The sequence below is a fragment of the Cavia porcellus genome, unplaced genomic scaffold (assembly GCF_034190915.1).
Source record: "Cavia porcellus strain 051 isolate PalLab524CR breed Dunkin Hartley unplaced genomic scaffold, mCavPor4.1 scaffold_18, whole genome shotgun sequence".
Taxonomy (NCBI): Eukaryota; Metazoa; Chordata; class Mammalia; order Rodentia; family Caviidae; genus Cavia; species Cavia porcellus.
In genome coordinates this window covers 56,274,070-56,294,802 of record NW_026947501.1, presented here as the reverse complement: position 1 = coordinate 56,294,802, position 20,733 = coordinate 56,274,070, and the positions used below count along the sequence as shown (strand labels likewise).

At 44.0% G+C, this 20,733-nt stretch overlaps 1 protein-coding gene across 3 annotated transcripts; it reads right to left on the bottom strand.

Moving 5' to 3' along the window:
* Window positions 1-1,421: 1,421 nt before the first annotated feature.
* On the bottom strand, window positions 1,422-16,008 carry Slc20a1 (solute carrier family 20 member 1). Of its 3 annotated transcripts, XM_003465057.5 has the most exons (11): window positions 15,737-16,008; window positions 14,702-15,281; window positions 14,398-14,538; window positions 14,127-14,212; window positions 10,044-10,140; window positions 7,056-7,175; window positions 5,222-5,491; window positions 4,556-5,114; window positions 3,697-3,870; window positions 3,116-3,200; window positions 1,422-2,390 (listed from the first exon to the last, which is right to left on the bottom strand). In XM_003465057.5, exons 2-11 carry the CDS (start codon window positions 15,009-15,011, stop codon window positions 2,229-2,231), a joined length of 2,004 nt encoding a protein of 667 aa, XP_003465105.2. In that variant the 5' UTR covers window positions 15,012-15,281; window positions 15,737-16,008; the 3' UTR covers window positions 1,422-2,228. The 3 variants fall into 3 exon arrangements, with proteins under 3 accessions (XP_003465105.2, XP_023418765.1, XP_063086084.1); XM_023562997.2 differs by lacking the exons at window positions 14,127-14,212; window positions 14,398-14,538; window positions 14,702-15,281; window positions 15,737-16,008 and adding an exon at window positions 9,895-9,953 and having other exon boundaries at window positions 10,044-10,146; XM_063230014.1 differs by lacking the exons at window positions 10,044-10,140; window positions 14,127-14,212; window positions 14,398-14,538; window positions 14,702-15,281; window positions 15,737-16,008 and adding an exon at window positions 9,901-9,919.
* Window positions 16,009-20,733: the final 4,725 nt, after the last annotated feature.

Below are 20,733 nucleotides of genomic sequence, written 5' to 3'. Positions count from 1 at the left end.
TGCTGATCACAGATCATGACACCTGCAGCTGGTATTTTCTCAAGATTTGCAAATTAAAAAGGGAGCAATCAATTTGCATTTTATACAGTTACTCAGCTAATAAACCAACATGACTGAAAAGTGAACCATGTTAACCAGGCACTAGTATTATTTACCTAATCCCCAATAGCGAAAACTCATGCTTATCAGAGCCATAGGAAACAAAGACTCCGTATACTACCAGGAAGGTGAATACAAAATACATGGTGACTTCTTCCCCCGGAGTCCCACACCTGATGCTTGGAGCATCAGGTCTTTGCCTTTCTTAGTCTTCCCTGGGGCTTCCCAGGCCAAGAGTCCAACCAGACTGCCCTGCATCAGGGTTTCTCACCTCCACAGCACTGTGTACCATCAGATGTTTACAGCAGCCTCCCAGTCAGCTGTGACAGTCACATACAGGGATGGGATTAGTAAAAATTAGCCTTGGTTGAGAACTTCCCAAGAGAAAGGACCTACAACTGCTGACTATACACTTAAGGTAAAAGTCAATCTATCAAGCTAGACAGCAGCAAATACCCAAAATGATTGACTCTGGAAAGGGAAAACAGCAAGACATTAGCTTTTGTTAAAAATTCTAGTCAACTGTATACAACCTTAATTGGGCAGGGAGGGTGGTATGTGTGAGAAAAACAGTTCAGGATTCTTTCAGCACATTTCCTCATTAGACAGTGTCACGGTTCCTCCTTCCCAGGAAGGACTGTACTTCCAAAATGCTGGAAAGGGTACTGCGTTCCACTAGGCACAGGGACCTGGAAACACCTGGGTTTATGGGAAGCCAACAGGCAGGCACAGGTCGGAACAGGCACAGTCTTACTGCTGGATTCTTTTAAAATACTAAATAAATCCAAGACTTCAAACATACTGCCCCACAACTTCCAGGGCAGAAACCATCAACCTAGTTAACAAAGAAATGTACTTTTTATTAGCTGTTCTGATCAAGGATAAAAGTAGTAACAGATCAAGACTGAAGAATCCAAAACTGGCAACTGTTAAAGGAAGCTGAAGTACACATATACAAAACTCATCTCAGCTTTGTGTGTTCTATCAAAGCTAGAAACAATCTGTAAGTCAGGGCCAACTCAGTGGTGCACATCTGTAATCCCAGCATTCAAGAGCATGAAGCAGAATAGTCCATTCAAACAGGAAAACTCAAATTGTTAACATGAAAATGTTTTAAAGGAAAAATGCCAGGCTGCTCCAACAATTCTCCAGGGAGTAATGTCATGTGTACCTTGGGATCCCAGAAGCATAAAAAGAGGCTATGGGCTTTGAAAGTGGATAGGAACTCACTTGTGAAGACATTCACACATTTGTGAGCACAGTGTAAGACTAATTGATCAGAAGCAGACAATTCAAATATGAACAAAAACCATGAGAGCCAATTTTCTAAAAACTGTAGGCCTTTTTATTCAGTTAAGAGGTAGACAGATGAACATGGAAGGCTGTCCCATTTAACTTGCCCAAAGTTCATATTCCACTTCATTCATCCATCCCACACTGTCAGAAAAAAATCTTAAATTATGAAGAGACTGCCAAAAGGCTTTTATTCCCCTACTTCTTAGCAACAGTCAATGAACTGCTTACAAAGAAGTTACTAAGTAACTTAAGTTTTCAGTGTTCAAAGGACCTCATCCCTCAAAGTTCCCACATATGCCAATACAATCTGCCACAACTATCAGAGTGCCAATGACTATTTCTATAGGAGGCTACAAGGGAAGCTTCAGATACAAGTTTTATTGTTAAGTCCCTGTGCATGTTAGGGCAGAAGCTGGTGAAACCAACAAAGCAGAGTATACTCTGTCAACTGGCTCTGCGTAGTTGTTTAAACAAAAAGAAAGAAAAGAAATAAACACACACACATACACACACAATTATCTTTAGAGACAACATTAAAATATAATGGAATTGAAGCCTGATACAAAAAGTACAGAAATATGTACAGGAATTCACAGCCCAGAAGGGGACCTCAGCAGGAATCAATGGAAACCTGGCTATATTACATAGCTAATTTTGAGACAAGTCATATTTAGCACAAAAGCAATTACAGCATAAGGTAACACTTCCTTTCCACAGCTCCCAAACTTTAAAAAGACTTTTTTCAGGTCTTCATTAACACTGTGATCATTCTTCAAGGGAGCAGGAACATGTAAGGTGGTCCTAAACATTGACATAAATTTAAAATCTCAGATTCACACTCTCAAGATGAGATATTTGAAGACTGCCATGATAGCAGCACTGATAATGCCAGAAATGGGAACTGTGACAAACCAAGCCATAAAAATGTTGCGGAAGAGTCGCCAGTCCACAGCCTTCTTAGATCGGAGCCAACCGACGGACACAACAGAGCCCACCTAGGAGAGACACAGACCAAGAAAACTAGTTATTTAGGTACCCAAAGTATTCAGCAAAAAGACACCTGAAATTAGACAAGGGGCCTGGCCCACTGGACAAGACCAAGTCCATGGAAGTTGGTTTCTAACAGGTTATGAGTATTCATGGAAGGCCGGGGACTTAGCTCAGCAGCCTAAGTGCCTTCCTGACAAGTGTGGGGTCATGAGTTTGATCCCCTGTACCAAAAACATGATTACTGATGGGAAGAAGAGAGCAATGTAAAAATCCAATCGTTAAATCTGTGCTAATTTTACGTAAAAATGGTATGAGACTGCACTGGTACCTCAGTTCTGAAAAGCCCTGAATATATGCTTTCTATAAACCATCTCCCAACAGTTCAACAAGCCTCACAAATGATAGCAAAAGTCTACCCAGCCAGAACCAAATAGCTGGCCAGTTTATTAGCTCACACCCACACAATTCTCAATGGTTTCCCCACAGGAAAAGAATATAACCAAACATACCATCAAGTGACTGTATTCAACAGTTACAATGGAAGATGAAGAAGCTAGCAGCCAAAAATCACAGCCAGTTCTATATAAGAGAACTTAAGTAACAGGCAAGAAACTGTAAAATAGAAGCCTATTATTCCTTGGAGTTACTTGTCCATAAGACAACAACTATGTAAAACTTTCTAAAGCAGCAAAACATAAAACACATTACCACAGCCATGAAATACACTTACTTTACAGTGTGTAGTACTGATTGGAAGGCCAACATTTGACGCAATTAACACAGTGAGGGCAGATGCCAGTTCAATACTGAAGCCACTGTAGACATAAAAATTTGTCAGGAATTTGGAATTATCTTTTAATAGGCTAACACTCATCTTTAGTTAACATAATTCTGCATGGCTCTACTCAGTGACCACCCCCCAACATCTTTGTCACCCCTAAATCTACATCATGGAGCCATGACACACTTCCTTTTCCTATTCGCTACATTTAAGGGTTAAATCCTCTGCAATACCATAATAAAATGTTTTCAGTTTTATCTTGAGGGATTTAGTAAACATCAGTCTTCACTCCCGAATAAACACAAAAGCTGGGTACATAAAGCAGCTATTCACTCTTAGTACATACATTCTTCTCAGAAGCTAAGTGGGTAAATGTTGAACCAACGTGTTTCGGGCCCAACAATAAAAAGATTCAGATCAACAAAAAGAGTACCATCAGAAACTTCCACAAACTTGGTCACTTTTGTGTTAACACTATGCAGTATTTTCTCTTAGAAGAATGAGCACTTGAGACCTGCCTGCATACTCACCTAGAAGGTGTGATTGGGGTCAGGTCCTTGCCCATAGTCTGGATAACTCTCCTTCCCCAAACCCATAGCCCGATACAGATGCCAACGCCACCATAGAGGAGAAGCCATATTGGTGTCGTCACTTGATCCGTATGATAAACCAGATACAAAGCCACGAGAGGACCGATGGCATTGCTGGAAGGAAAAAAAGAGGACAAAGATGACTTACCCAATGTGCTGACTGATTTACTAGGTTGTCTAAGCCTGACTTTCAAGCTCATTTAGAAAAAGGACCTTTCTATCAAAGGAAATGGAATCTGCACACACATATCAAGGAAAAAAGAAAGCTATCCTGGTAGAGCAGAGTGCCAAGCACTTAGGGCCCTCTACAGACAGCTTAAGCAATACTGGGGTCCCAGTGATGCTTACACACCACAGAATTAAGGCCTATCAACCCACAATTCATTCAGTAACACAGTGGCTTTAAGTCCTTCACCTGATGTCCCACAATCTACTATCAAAGAACTAAATCTCGAGGCTCGGGATTTAGCTCAACAGGAAATAAGCACCTGCCTTGCAAGTGTGCAATCCTGAGTTCAATCCCTGGTACCGAGGTGGTGGGGTGATAAGAACTAAATCTCATCTGGACATATGTAGGTTACTCTGTGGAAATCATCTGTTTGTATTTTCATGTATAAAAATAAAGTTTAAAACACTTTGTAATCTCTTTGCAGTGTAAAATTCCAGTTTATTAAGTCAGTAACTGCTACTACCCCAGTCTATCTGTATTACCCAGTATTACATGGAGAATACTGAAATAGGCAGGTAAAAGAGAGAAGACAGTTCAAAAACAGTACACCAAAATTCAGAGTGGACTGACCTGACGTCATTGCCACCATGGGCAAAGGACCCAAAGCACGCTGTAAGTATCTGTAGAAACTGGAAGAGGAGCGACACTTCAGGCTTATCCTGGTCATACCATTCTTCCAAAGAGCCACTGCTTCCTTTCCTGTCACCCAGGCCCATCTCGGCCTTGACACTCATGTCCATCTCTGATGCAGAGTGAAGGTCAGATACAGCATTGCAGTAACTGGTGTAACTGTCCATTCGAATCCGCTTCTTGGTGTCAGCACTGGGCCATGTCAGCTTCTCCATTTCTTCACCCTTCTGTTCACCTTCTTTGGCACGGAATGAGTCCAGGGGCATGCCACAGATCGCCATTGTGTAGGAAGTATAGCTATTATTGCGCCGCAAGGGCTTGTTGCCAGAATCTCCCATGCAGTCTCCCACCTTGGCCAGATGTAATTTATGGAGCAGTTCTTTATACAAGCCAGAATCTTTATGCACAGTGTGATACTGATAGTGGCCACTGGAGTTGATCTGATTGCTGACAGCCTGACTGAACTGAACGAGGTTCCCGTTAGGCAACTGTACTGCACCTGGCCAAGACCGAAAGGTAACATTCAGTGCAAAGGACATGCAGGCCAGCAACAGTAAGCTGCCTCAGTACCGCAGAGAACAGTGACACTCGGGAATGTCAACTCACCGTTCATGGTGCTGTCTACACTGGTCTCCTCCTTCAAGTCCACACTGGAAAGCCTCTCCCGCTCTGGAGCTTCCTCCAGGTCCCCCAGTTTGAATGACACTGTTCTCTCCTCCACCACGGCCCGGAGCGGGGCAGTGGCAGATCCTATCTCAGAGGCAGGAAGCCTGCTCTCAGTATCACTGATAGACAACTTTGTTTCTTCATGCTCTTCTTTCAAGCTATTCTTTTTCTCCATTAAGGGGCTTTCAGAAGGACTGGATTTTATTTCTCCTAGGAAAAGAGGGGAGGGCTTGGTTTGGGTTTGCCCATATCATCACCTTGTTCCACATCCCACCACAGTCCCCTAGTCCACATCACAGTGAGGTATCTGTAAACAGCAGCTACAGTTCAGCAGGGCTTTCTTGCCTGGTTTACACCTGTCAGTAACTCATCTTTCACCTGGGAACAAGCCAGCAAGACACTCTCTGATAGGGTTGCAAACTTTTGCTGTTTATTTTAGACTTTATAACCATTCCATACACGTAGTTATTTTTTTTTTTTTACAACCCTTCACAAATACAAAATCCGTTCTTAGATCCCTGCAACGGAAGGCCACTCAAACTTGGGTCTGACAGTCAAATGAAAGGCTAGACTTCCTCTAACTCATGTTCTTCTTAAAGTGCCCCAAATTTCAGTCCCAAGAATTCAAGCAAAGTGATGTATGATATAGGCAGCTATCTGAATGACAACTTTAATCTACCTCTGGAAAACACAGAGGTGTGCCTTACAGTTCTAATTCCACAGCCAAACAGGTATTTTCTGCTATCAAGCCAGGGCTCTGTACATTTACTTATCAGTTCAGGCATCTCGGTCAAATCAAACTAGCATTAAAAGGAGATTTATCTCACTTCTCCCAGACTGAGGGGAAAACGAGGTCACAGAGTCCTGAAAGCCTTGCTGCCTCTGCACCTGCAGCAGAGCTGGCAGCTGAGAGCCTCTAGGAGGCGCCTCAGCAGGGCTGTGGTGACGCAGCGTTATTCCTGCCGCCCTGCGGCCTGTGCATCCCTGCACTGGCGAGGAGTAACTGTACACTGCTCATCGAGCATTTGCTCGGATGAGAAGGGCAGAAAAAGATTTATGAGATCTCAGCCATAAGAAAGAAGATTTAAGGCTGATACCACAATCTATAGTACTCAGTATTTAATTACATAATAAAGTACTGTGATGACCAAAGTGATCCTTTACATTACATATGAAAATGTTTTTAGAATTTGTACAACTCTAGCACAAACACAATGTGCCTCTGAGTATGTGTGTGCACTGTAAAATGTGCATGTGCATCTGAGGTTGGTAATGAGGCTAGGTCCTGCAGTCCACACAGCATGAAAACATTTTATACCTAACCCTTATTGTCACAAAGCTATCCTCTTGTCAATGAATCTAGGCTGCAATTTCTCTGTATTTATTATGCCACCAGCTATGGACAAAGATACATTTCTTTTTTTTTTTCTTTCTTTTTTCTTTTTTTTTTGTCTTTTTCCTTTTTATCGGTACCAGGGATCGAACCCATGACTGCCTGCTTGCAAGGCAGGTGCTTATGCCGCTGAGCTAAATCCCCAGCCCCAAAGGTACATTTCTTAAAAAGATTAAATGCCTCGTCTGTCTGTCCAACTTAGGTAAAATGTTCTTTATGACTAGGACTCAGGTCAAAATCTATTTAAAATATAGCTTGGAAAACAAATCCATATTCACTTAAAATCTTAGATGGCCAATTTTGCAAACAGTGGATTTTTACTGGTAGCAAAACATAAACACATTACTATTTTAGACATTTCCACCAGAAGTCTTTACTTACGTTCAATTTTTCTCTTCATCCTGGGACATACAAAGAACCAGACGATAAGGGCACAGAAAACTGCACATCCCACCGAGATGAGGATGGTACCCCACAGAGGAAGTTTGTCAAAGCCCAGCACTAGGAGATAAAATGGTGCATCTTGAAAACCCCAGGGCAACAGCCCCCTACAATAACGTGTAAACCCTCCAGTAGGAACAGAGGGCTTCCCCCACCTAGCCCATCACCCTTGCCAGCTGCTGACAGCTTCTACTTCAGAGAAAACTACGCTGATGGTTGTACAAATCTGGGAGCGAACCCCCCCATTTTAAACCCACATCAGTCTGGCCCCCTTAAAACACCTGCTGGACTCAGGCCCTCAGTCTTTCCTCAGTCTACCTTCTCCTTTCTTGACAGGACAGGAAAAGATCTCCATACTAGCTATGAAGCAAACAGAAGCATCCCACTCCCTTCCCAGCTCCAGAGTAGAACTGCCACATACCTTTGCACATATATATACATCTGAAACATATTATCTATGGGAAGATAACAGCTCAAAGAATACAGTTGTCTTTCACAAAGGAAAAGATGTAGTTTCACTAACAGCCGTATCGAAGAGACTAGCCCACCAACACTTTTCACATGGCTCAAGGATCAGCAGCTTTAACTGCTATCTGCTTGTCACTTTCATGCCAACAGGCTCCTAGCTACCAGCCTAAACTAAAGCCAGAAAGCAAACAACACACAATTCGATCTAAGCCTAAAAGAACAGCTTGGTTGCTTAAGCTTATTTTGCTTATTAAACATTAAATAACTTATCAAACAAATTCACTGCCTCTCAAAAATATATAAAAATCAAATATAAACTCAAGTCCTTTCAAAACTAAAGTTCAAAGGTGACTATTACTTTTCACTTTAATTTCTGCTTCAAACTTTGATCTTTTAGTTATATAAGCTAAAACATAACATGAAATTTAATCAATCTCTATCACAATTTAAATTTATCTACATTCTAAGTCAAAAAAAGAAATGAGACTAGTTTTTCTTATAAATGATTCATAAAGAACAGAACAAAATTTAGCAAAGTCCCCATTTTCAAAAATGACTGAAGTCAGGCAAGGTGGTATACACCTGTAATCCCAGCACTTCAGGAGATCAAGGCCGGAAGGTCACAAATTCAAGCCCAGCACAGGAAACTCACTGAGACTTGGTATCGAATTCTATTTTAAAAGGGTAGAGGGAGCTCAGTGCTAAGGCCCTGGGTTTTAAAATCCCCTCCTTACACACACACAAAGACTGAAATTTTTGTTTGTCTTTTGAGACAGGGTCTTACTATGAGTGACCTCTAACTTTCAGTGATCCTCCTCCCATCTCAGCCTCCAAGTGCTGGGATTACAGGAATGCACCATCATGCCCAGCTTACCAGTGAAAATTTAAGTTTCCAATCTTACTTAACCTCTGTTATTAACATATAAACCATGAATGATCAGATTCATGGCAGCCTTTTTAGTTTACCATAAGACTCAATTTGTAACAGAAGGAAATTGGTCACATAAGCCTTTCTTCACCTGCACCACTTAACAAGGAATATGCCATCCTCCAAGACCAATATTCTCATGAAGCTGTCTGTTACTTTCCTGATATTCTAGGAACAAAGGCAAAGTCAAAAATACTTTGCTAGAGGCCAGGGATACAGCTCAGTGGCAGAGTGCCTACATGGCAAGCACTAGATCATGAGTTCAATTCCTGGTACCAAAAAAAATCCTGATAGCTCCATATTCCTGGCTTACTTGGAGACTTAATGAAATCAATTTAATGGGCCCAAATAAGTACTAAAAAAGTTAAAATAGGGGCACCAGGGATAGAGCTCAGCAGCTCAAGTGTCTGCCTGTCAGCAGCCCAAGTGTCTGCCTGTCAAGCGCAAAGTCATGAGCTCAATTCCCAATACCAAAAAAATAAATAGCTGGGCGTGGTGGCACACAACTATAATCCCAATGCTCCGGAGGCTGAGGCAGGAGGATCACTGCAAGTTCGACACCACCTTGGGTTACAAAGGGAGCTTAAAGCCTCCCCGAACTGTTTAGTGAGACTGTCTCAAAACAAATAAAAATAAGTTTAAAAAGTTAAAAAATTGCTCCCTGACACCAGTCTTATATACGTATATGCACACACATATACACACAGGTACATATGAATATATGCCTACGTATATGTGCATGTGTGCCTGGGAATCAACATACAATGTATCTCTTCCAACAGGTCACAGTCAAAAGACTAAAATGCCACTGACTTACGCACTGAAGTACCATTAAACTAAGTAAGCCTAGAAGCCAAAATTGTCCTGCTTGACAACATACAAGTTATCTATCTCTTGTAGCTGCCAAATGAAACATGTGGCTCCATAACCTAATTCATGCCTTGCCTTAGTTCCAGTATGAAAACAATCAACATTTCAAACTTTACATTCTCACAAGTTACTTTTCCTCTTAGCTGCATGAATTCTTCTTCTCAGTGTACTTAGAACAGTTGTTAAACATCCCAACTCTTCTCATTCAAGCAGATTCAGAGTAAATTTAGTACTTAGAAACAAAAGTAGCTCCATTTTGGGAAAGAAAAATGATATCCAGCAAACCAGTCCTAAATGACTGATTAGTGAAGCACAGGTATGTAACTAGTGACTGACTCTTCAGTGGTGGAGATCAGTATCAATTCCAGCATTTTTAGCATAGATAGGAAAAAAGGAAGGAGGAGATCATATTATCGATGGCTCCTGTGAAGACTAAAGAGGAAAGGTCTGTAGTGATTTAGAATCTGAGCAGGTCTCTTTGGTTGAAAAACTATCTAGGTTAACTCAGCATACACTAGCCTGCAGCCTTCTGAAATGGGCGCAGGCCAGCCACCTTCTAGGAGATTTCAGCCCTGTAAAGCAAAAAGGGGTAAATTGGGCATTTAATGCAAGTTTTATAAATAATGTTAAATTCACATTTAAATATTTTGATATGTACTTACACGGTGCTCCAGTATATATGATGGAGAAGAGATTTATTCCAATTGTGCAGGCATAAAAAACTGGCAAAGCTCGCAAACCATTAGGAACTGGGTCCGCCTATAAAACATTAAGATCAGTATCTTAAAAGCTATGAAAGTTAATTCACTTATTGAGAAACCTGTAACAGCAGGTTTGAAAAACTCAATGCTAACAATGGTCTCATCATAATAATTTCTGAGACAAACTGAGCTTTTCCTGCTTTTGCTCCTAGAAGTCTTGCTAAGAAAACTAATTCAACTTTTACTTAAAGCTGGCCTTTTCTTTTGCTATTTTTAATTAAATTATACCGGTGACTGATAACATTCTCAGTATGTTTCAATACGAAGTTCTTATGTAAACCTTAACAAATGCCTGAGGGCGTACTAGATATGAGACAGTGGAATCAGACTATTGAGATGTGAGAATATTCCTTACCTGATCTTATGGTTCAAATATTAAAAATAAAACATGTAGCAAGTATCTGCACCTGACAGAAACAGAAGTACCTGTATAATCAGTGCTTTATCTAAGTGCCAAGATAAAAAAAATCAACATCTCCCTAAGTCATCCACTCAGTCGAGACTAGCAAGAACTATTCCAGGCCCTGAAGCAGAAGAGGAAATGAGACCAAGTAAGTCCTTGTCCTCCTAGAACAGACATTCCATATCCTGATTTGGAATAATATAAAGCACTTACAAATACTGTGAAGAAGAGTGAAAAAGGCTAAGACGACACTGATGGAAGGATGGGCATATTTTAACTGCAGAGTGTCAGGGAGTATCACTTGAGGAAAGACTCAAGGGACAGGAGGACGTGCCACTCAGCTATGGGGGCGGGGGAGACCCGGCAAAAAGGGTCAGCAGGTGCAATGGCTCAGAAGCACAACTGTGAAACAGGGAAGGTAACTGAAAATGAGTTCCACGTATAACTAATAATTATTAATTCTACAGAAAAACTTTCAAGCCAAACAAGAATGAGGAAACAGATCTGAATATTTGGGAGGTCTAATCTTCAAGACACTCTATCTAGGTAGAGAAGATTCAAAGAAGATGCTAAAACTTCTGACCTCCCCCCACCCCCCAAAAACCCCAATACTTTGAGGAGATGAAGATACCGGCTGAAGATCAACAAACAGAAACAAACATTTATAGAGCCATGTGTGGAATAAGGATTCCTTATCAGTAGAGATGGGCCCTGTCTGAAACTAAGCTTAATTTTAACTCTCTTATCCACTGTTTAAAATACTAAGGGTAAAACAGACCATACAAGAACAAAATCTTACAGAACCCAAGAACTATTAATTATCCCTGAACAACAGTATTGGTCATAACCTAAAGACAGATAACCAGGTTAAGAACCTGAGGCATCTTTTTCTTCAAAAAGCTACCCAGTCAAGAAAATTCTCAAAAAAAAAAAAAAAACCCATAAAGCCCTTACTATAAAATCCATTAGGGGCCTTATCAACATTATAGAAGGTTCTAGACATTATACAGACTTCTGGAAGACTTTCAAACAGATTTCTGCTAGCTGGTAATAAGGTCTCAATAAAACTATGGCCAGAGTTAAGTAGTTTATGTACCAATTTTTTCATAGGTCCCAAGTAAGTATCACCTGATGTAAACAGTAATAAAGCACTGGGTATAGAGTAAGGAGTAAATGACATTCCAGAATATTATGAAATATAAGTTAATGGTTTAAAAAAAGAGAAAGCTAGAGTTCCTTCTTCCTCCTCCCAGTCACTCCCAAGAGGAAACCAGGACTAATGACTTTATGAAATGATTTTATTACTACTTAACACCTTAAAACTTTATCTGAAAAGATGTGTACCTCATAATCTAGTTACACAACACAAGAAAAGCGGTCTTAATACCTCACATTTTCATCACAGTAGCTTTATTTTTCACATATTGGGTATTGTTTAAGTTTCTGTCTATAATAATATGAAGATATCCTCAATACACTTAAGGTGTCGCCTATGCTAACAAATGAGAGAACACAGAAAGCTGGGTTTTTTCCTTTTAGAATTTAAATGTTCAAGAAAACTTTTCTCTCCACCTATTTAATACCAGTCTAGCTCAGAAATATCCCCCTGTCCATTCTTTGTTTTCCAACTGAATCATGAATACCTTTGGAAAAAGCAGTTAGAAAATAGGAAACTAAAGTGCAGTGTTTTTATTTCATAGTGCAGTGTTTTTGAAATAAAACATTTTGACCTTAATTTTTCAAATCAAATAAACTATGACATATAGAACATTATAGCAGCTGAAATTCCAAAGCTTATCAGTTTAAGGATTTTTCTTAAAATCCAAAAGTAATCACAAATGTTGACACTCAGCTAAGTCATCTTGGCTTTTCATTGTTTTTCAGACAGAGTCGTGCTATCATTCAGGCTGGTCTAGACTCACTACGTACCCTAGGCTGGCCTCAAACTTGCAGAGATCCTCCTGCCTCTACCTCCAAAGTGCTGGGATTACAAGCATGTGCTACCATACCTAGTTCATAAACGTATCTGTCACTAAAACCAGTGTGTATGCACATGGAGATCCTCAAAAAATCAGCTTTGCTTTTTAAACACTATTCTAATTGTTTCCAATCATGTCCATCCCCATACTCCATACAGTTAGAAAATGAACATATTTAATTTGAGCTCCTGATAACAAGGAAGGGTAACCTGGCATGTATTCCTCATCAAAGAGGCTCTAGGCATCTGAACATTCTTCTCAACACCTCCCATCTCTCCCTCTAGAAAAAAAAGCAAATTTGTTTTCTGGAGATCAGACACACACAGCCTCTTCAGAATCAGAATGATTTACTTGCAATGATCAAAAAGGTCAGTGTAAACCATAAACAGGAATTCCTAACAGGGGATCCCATGAATTCTTCTGATTTTGTTATATAGTGAGATTCAGAGCTCTAATAACACAAAACTTGGGCCTTTAATCACTGAAAAGCCTCAAATTGAAGCATCATATTATCCTATACCAGTTGTAGTGGGCTGGAAGGTAGGTAATCATACCTGCTTACTGAAACAGTATTAAACTTGAAGAGTATCAGTGAACTGTTTACTCTCCATCATATTATGCCAAGCTATAGATGTTTCAAATGTGCAAGGTATTAAACTGTTGTGTTCTATCAGACTCAGTCTAAACATGGCTCATGAGTCACTTTACCAGTTACAGAACTTCTGAGACAGACACAAATCCTTCCCCAGAGAAGCTTAAAACTAGACCAGACAAGTGGGGTCTGAATACATTCTTACCCTTTGGGATTAAGCTATCTATCTCTCTTCACTCCGATTTCCAGAATTTAGGAGCACTGTTTACAGAACTTAACAATGGACAGTTAAAATCCATTCACCTTGAAAAAAAGACAACTTTGTTTTGGGAGAAAAACACATCTATTCTTACTGTAACTTAGTCCAATGCCAATATAACCCCTTGTTGTCTGCATTTATTGTGGAACCAACATCAGACTTCCTGATAAAAGAAATGCTACTGGGTCTGTAAAGTCAAGAGGAATTTTCAAATAAACAGGGAGTTAAACAGCTATCTGAATGCATTCCCCTTCCCAAAAAACCCCACTTACTTTTACTGCTTTTACCTAGTTTGAGAAATTGGAGTCACTATGGAAGGTGAGCCCCTCATCTAGCTTATAAACTACACATGCTGGTCAGCACAGAGAACACCACTAGCACCTTAGGAAAAGTCACAGGGGATATTATGATTTGTTGAATACCAAGTTTACAATTCCAATTGGCCTGAATAATGGTGGTTTAAAGTAATCTGCATACATCTAGACAAACTCACTTTTAAATAAACTTCCAGACTTTCAATTCAGTCTATTTCTTGGCAACTGGTACTCAGTTTTTCCTACCTGAATGCTCTGTTGGGTACTAAAACCTTGCTTTTTTCAGAGTTGCACAACATACATATACAGAACAAAGAACTTTTATAACTTCCAAGGCTACATACCTGCATACCAATCACAACTGCAAGAATGCTACTGAGTTTGAGTAAGACGGAGTATGACCCACAAAAGGTCATAATAGGGAGGAGAAAGATTACCTTTCGGAGGATGAATGCACGAACTAGGAAGAATAAAATTCCAGACATAATTCCAGAAAGCAGTGGAGAGATGAACCAAGACATCACTAAAATAGAACACATTAAGAAAAAAAAGACCAATTAATGGGACCCAAAAACTAAAAAGTACTTAAATGCACTATTTTCAAATCTCCTAAATCTGCCCCTCATTTTCATACCATATACTAACATACATAACGTCATGTTAACCTATGGCAAGAATAAAAATTATGTCATTCGGAAATAAACGTACCAATTTTTATCAGTTCTGACCACTTGACACCCTCCTGCCCCTTGGCCACGAGGGAGAAACCAATGGTTGCACCAACGATACAATGGGTCCCAGAAATGGGGAGCTTCAAAAACGAAGCTGCTAGTTGCCACACCGCAGAACCTGAAACAGAGTCAAATTTAATTAGGTAAATGGAAAAACTCCATTATGTAAGCAGTGCGTTCTAATGGAAATAATCTGAAAGGTTCAGCACAAAAAAGGAAACCACCCATGACACAAAGTTGCTCGCCCACCACTGCAAGTACAGTACATAAAAAGAACTTACCGAACATAGCACTGACTGAGCCTGCCATCATCAGCGCTGGCTCTTGGGTCGAGTTGTACATCTCCACGTCAATCAAGCCATTCCGAATGGTTTCACTCACTTTGGCTCCCAGTAAGACCGAGCCCACGGTTTCAAAGATGCTAGCTAAGATGCAGGCTTGCTTCAGGGTCACTACACCTGAGCCCACAGCTGTACCAAACGAATTTGCTACATCATTGGCTCCCACGGAGAAGGCCAAGATAAATGCAATGATGAAGCCCAAGATGAGCATCCATAAAGGACGGTAAGCAGCAGTAGTAGTAGCAGCCATTCTCTAGAGTAGTGGTTTTTTTAATTAATGAAGAGAATTACTGAGCGGCTTTCGAGATGTGTAAACAGAAATATGAGGTATCCAAAAATACTATAACTATATATACAATATAAAATTAAATACTGTAAACTACGGCACAGAAACCGAGCTAAAGAGTTACTGCTATACAAAGTGTATGGGCGTCTGTTGTCTGGGATGTCTTTGGCTCAGGAGGGCTAAAAGGACGTAGCAGAATTCCATGGCGGATTACAGAAAGGACGCAAGTTCATCCTGGGGAGCGAGGGGGAAGAATATTACAATAGCAGCGCGTCCCCGGGAGGCCGCTTCCGCAGCCCGCTAAGCCCATGCCGCCCGGACCCCGCCGAGCCCTCCACGCCTGCTGGCCCCGACACCCGCAGGCACAAGGCCAGGGAGGGCGGCGGGGCACATGATGCCCGGGGTTCCCCGGCCCAGGCCACCCCCTACTCCGCCCCCTCCCCCGCCGCCAGCCCGCGCGCGCCCTAAAGCCGGAAAGGGACTGTTCCCGCGCGCGCCGCCCGGGGACCGCCAAAAAGGCCCGCGGGCGGGCGAGCAACGGGGTGGGGGAGGGAGGGAGCGAGGCGACAGCCCGCAGGCTAGGAGCTGGGCGTGCCGCCCACGCCCGCCTCGCCGCCTCCCGCGCCACAGAATCCGCACCCCGTCCCCTGGAGAAGAAAGAGCCTTTGCCGGGCGGCGCCACCACTCACCAGAGGAAACGGAGGGCCAAGCGCAGACGAAGAGACCAGGGCTGCGGCGGCGGGCTAGAGCCACGGACGCACACACGTGAGGCCGGCGAGCAGAAGGCCCGAGACAGCGGAACCAGGGATAGCTCAGCCGGATTCGCGACCCACCCGCCACGCAACTTGAGGGCGCCTCAGCAGCAGAGGAAAAAAAGCACGCAGCGCGCGCCGGCAGCCATCTCTCTGACGGAGTAAGCTGCGGGCCCCCTACTTATAGTCGGCGCCGCGCCTCGCGTAACCTGCCGCGCCTCGCGCCGGCCCGAAGCCCCGCCCCCGAGCGACGCAGCCCTCCGCCAGCCAAGCATGCTGGGCCGGGTGAGACAGACGGTTGCGCTCATTGGTCCGGCCAGTGGTGGTGGCCCCGCCTCTATCAGGGAGCTGGTCCACGTGGGGTTGAACTGCCAGGCGTTCGCGGCCTCGCCCTGTTGGCCCTACGACCCCGTGTCCGCGCCGGCTGGTGACCGGTGGAGAGACCGCGGGGACCCTCACCGAGCCCCCGGAGGTCGTCATACGGGGTAACGGAAGATGCACTCAAGGTTATCCCCAGTTGATCCCACCGGCCCTGGTTTGCCTGGCGGGCCGCATCTCAAGCCGCACTTTGAGCGCAGGGCCGACATGCGGCTCTTGGTGGCCGCTTCTGGCCAGGATTCCTTGCGCCCGCCCAATGACAAAGCGGAGGGTTTTGGCCCCTAGGGATCCTGTCCTGGCTCATTGTCACACCTATAACTTGCCCTTGGCCAGATAAGCGCAGTCCCTCTCCTGTCAGGGTTGGGGCGGCGGTGTTCACGTGGTCGCTTTACTCCCGCAGTCAGGCACTTAGGGTGGAAACTGAAAGATCGAGTCACGAGAACGGGCTGGAGGCCCCAGTTGTGGCGCAGAGCTGCCATAGGAGCTGTGGGTCATTAATTTCCCCGCGGTAGATCTGCATTCTCTCCGAGCTGGGGCTGGGACCCTGAGGAGAGGACACTGCTTCCGATTCAGATTCTGATAGAACTTGCTGCAGTGTGTCACCTTGAGCAGACCCCAAAATTCTCAGAACGAATTCCCAAGAATGTAAAACACATGACCAGAATTCAGACTTCACCGGTGTGACTAGAACTAGAACTCAGTAGGCCATCAGGAAATGCCAATTTCCGTTTTGTTCTTCGCATGAATATGCTTGTTTGGGGATGTAAAAAAGGCTGGAAAAGGGTGGGATATTCTCTTTGTGTCCTGGAGGTTTTCCTTTCCTTTTGAGATGATTGTTTCCTGATCGTCTATGTGGTATTCAGTGTGGTTTTCAACATAATTAGTAAGATTTGCCCTGCCCTGTACCGGTGGGAGCATTTTGTTATGTGGCTGAAACTCAACCAGTCACACAGTGGGAGGTTTAAATTGTGGTCTCTTCATGGAATTGTAGTGAGATTAAAATAGTCCAGCTAGGTATACCAGGTTTAGAATGCTCTGGGCCCATCCCACAGTTTCACTATCTGTAGCTTAAGGGCAGTGAAGTGGCAACTAGATGTAATTTGTTGCTGTGTCTGAGTCATCTATAAAGGCTCAAACTTCACCTCAGTGGGCATCTGGTAGAGTTACAGGAGTTACTCAAAGCTCTGGGTCCCAAGGTCATGTCTGAAAAAGAAGGTCTGTGTCTCAGAGCACTAAGCCTGGCGTGTAAAGTATGCTATGCCCTCCACCTTCATTTCAAGGTTATGAAAACATTGAACAAAAGCAGTTGCTTTGCATTCCACCAATTAAAACAGTAATTTCCAAAGTAATCATTTGTAAGGAAATCATCTACAACTTTTCCCACTGAGTTTTCTTTCAGTCTGGTCACAGGCATGTTTTGGCCAGTCTGTGATAGTAGCTGTGAAAGCAGGTCAATGCTTGCTGGACACTGGGGTGGGGGGTCATGTGAACAGCCTGTCTGTCAAGGTCAAGGTGCAAGAGTGGCAGTTTGGGCCCCAAGGGCTGGGGGGAGCGCAGTATGTGGGAGAGAGTTTGGGTTGGAGAAGATGATCCATGGAGTACCATGCTCAGAAACCGGAGCTTACCTTGCTTGAGGCACCTTTATTCTGTAGGGGAAGAGAAGAAGTTAAGAGTGCCTTGAAAAGGAAAAGAAAGGGAGTGTGAGGACCCCCCCCCCTTCCCACACATCAATATATTGATCCCAGCTTTCTCCGGAAATGCTAGGGAAAGAGGTCAGTAGAACCTAAGGGAATCCAGGCACGGTTGCACATGCCTGTAAATGCAGCACTAGAGAGGCTGAGACAGGCGGATTGCTGTGAGGTCAAGGCCAGCCTGAACTACTTAGTGAGACCATTTGGCTATTCTCAATGCCATCTAGCACATATAAGTGATCCTACACATTATTCCTCAATTAGCTGATGGCTGACAGTAGAGCCTGTGTTTAAAGCTGGGTGTGTATCCAGTGGCCAGACACCCCCCTATTATCTGGGCCAAGCTCTTCCAACCTTCATCATTCTGCTGAGGGTGAGGTCCGTGCAAATCTGGCTGCTGCCAGAGAGGCAGCAGCTCATGTAAGTGGGCTTGCTGGCCTAACTGGAACCCTGACTGCCCATAGGATCTGGGTAGTGAGTCACTGCTCCTGAGCCCATGAGCACAAGGGTCACTCACTGTCTGCACTCATACTGGACAGAAGAAGACAATCTGCCACAGGCTACAGGACACCAAGCTGGCTCTGTGGATTTGGAATCTCTTGGGGCTATTTCCATCTCTCTAACTCTAGGTAGAGTTGAGATGCCAAGAGGTAGGAAGGTAACCCCCAAAACCCCTCCAGGCCTGCAGAAGTCAGGACAAGAGGAAACAGTATACATGAACATTGTCTGAGTTCAGAGGCACTTGGAAATGGATCTGAGGTCACCACGCATGAAGTAGCCACCCTGGGAAAAGTCCACTGGGAGGAGGGGCAACTCAAGTGGACATAGGAACACTGGGGCCAGCGCAGGATCCAAATCCATTTCAGAGGACAGGGGCAGGAGAAGAGAACATCCAGGGAAGAGGAGGTAGGAGCCCTCAAGTAAGAATCACCTCTGTAGCTGCCAGCCCCTCTCCACCACCAGCCAGTGGGGAAGAATAATGTCTACAGTGCATTTAAATGCTGCAATTTCAGGTCTTCAGCATGTGTTACCTCATGGAGCACTCAGCAAGCCTTTGAGGGGTGCCTTATTTTGTGGACCAGGAAACTTAGGCACAGAAAACAAAGCCATAGTGAAACCAGTGCGGAAGGTAACAAACACCCCAGGATGCCAGGAAGTGCAGAAGCAAGTACATCAACCCTGCCTGTTTGCACTTAAGTTAGCACATTTACTTCCCCCCTTTTCCTCATTTTCATTATCTGTTACACTTGAGCCTACATTTCAAACCTTCCCAAATACTTTGGAATAGGACAGGGTGGCTCCAGGAGACCTGTCTGGAATACTGGCTCCGGTTTCTCTGGCGTCAAGCAGGAAGCCAGAGCACCTGTTCTGTCCAGAAACAAAAGTTGTGCCCTGACCATGTCTTAGTTGCTGAAAACTCTTCTCCAGAGTCTTCCCAAAACAGGAAACCAGTCTTGCAAGGCAAAACCCATCTGCAGTTAAGTTTTACAGGAAGTATGTTCAAAGTAATATTTCCAGGAAGGAGCCTGTGTCACCAACCGGTTCCCCACCGGTGGTGGTGGTGGTGTGCTTTGGATGTGCCTGGGCTCTAGCTCCAGAAATTTCCCATTTCCTTCTGCCATTCAGAACTGGACTGGGCACTCGGTATACATGACTCAGCCCTGTACAAACAGGGTAGGAGCTAGCTGAGCACTGGATGTGGACCAACACATGTTGAGACAGGTCAGTGCCCCACACCAAGAAATAGCTGTTTTGGTTGTGCTGGGCAAGCTGGGCAGTTCTTTTCTCTGCTAACGCAGAGCCTGGCCTTCAAGACCACACTTGTGCACCTCCTCCCTGGCTGCTTGGTGCTTGGTCCTTTCCTTTGGCTTTGTGTCCAGAGATGAGGACATGACAATGTGGCAGAGCACAATTCTTACAGCCTGAAATGGTCCCCATGTTTTGGCCCTCTGATTTGGCCTCAGGACAACACTTCAGAAAGCCCCCGGGGTGCCTTAAACCAGGGCTCCCCATTTTCTCCAAGGCTTCACTTTCTGAGTTCCTATCTAGGGAAGAAGAGCAACTTGCTGGAAACACAGGATCTGTGTGTAGTAAAGACTTTGTGGCTGAAGAGGAAGGGTCAGTTCAGCGTCCCCACACCCTGAAACATGTGGCTTTAAGGCTGAGAAAGTGAGGGGGTGGCAGGACATGAGTCATCCACACAGTCATCTCCAAGAGCAGGGACAGTTTCCTGCATCTCTGTGGCTGCTCCTGGCTCTTCGTCCTTCAAAAAATAGCCTGCTGTGGATCGAGGAGAAAAACGAACTTGATGAGCCCCTGCCCTCACAAAACACAAAACAGGTGGCATTTAATATCATGGGAGGACTGGCCATGAAGATGACAGCACAGGGGGAGGCGGCCTTCCATACCTCTCACACCTCCTCCCTTCCCCACTCCAGACCTGCCATATCGCATCTTCTGGTACAGCTTGATCTGTTACTCTCTGCACAGACATTTCCAGAACTTGAAAAACTGCCAGGCTACACATCCACCAGTGCACCTTAGCACCAGGGAGGCTCCAGTTCACCAGCATTGCCTCCCAGGCAGCTCACGTCAACCCATCCCTCTTTCCCTAGTCGGGAGAAAGTTGTCCAGCAAGAGTCTCCTAGGGTTCAGTGGAGAGAAAAAGCTGTCTGTCTGGAGGCACTGATCAGGCCTGGAGGCCTCTGCCTCAGCTTTGCTATTCCCAAAACTCAGGTGTTGGGGAGGTTCAGTGAGGGCTGTCAGCTGCTGGAAACCTCACAGGACACAGGTTCCAAGCAGAACTCCATTTCTTTGTGATCAGTGGGGAAATCTATTTTTCAGTGATGAGGACCATCTCAGCCT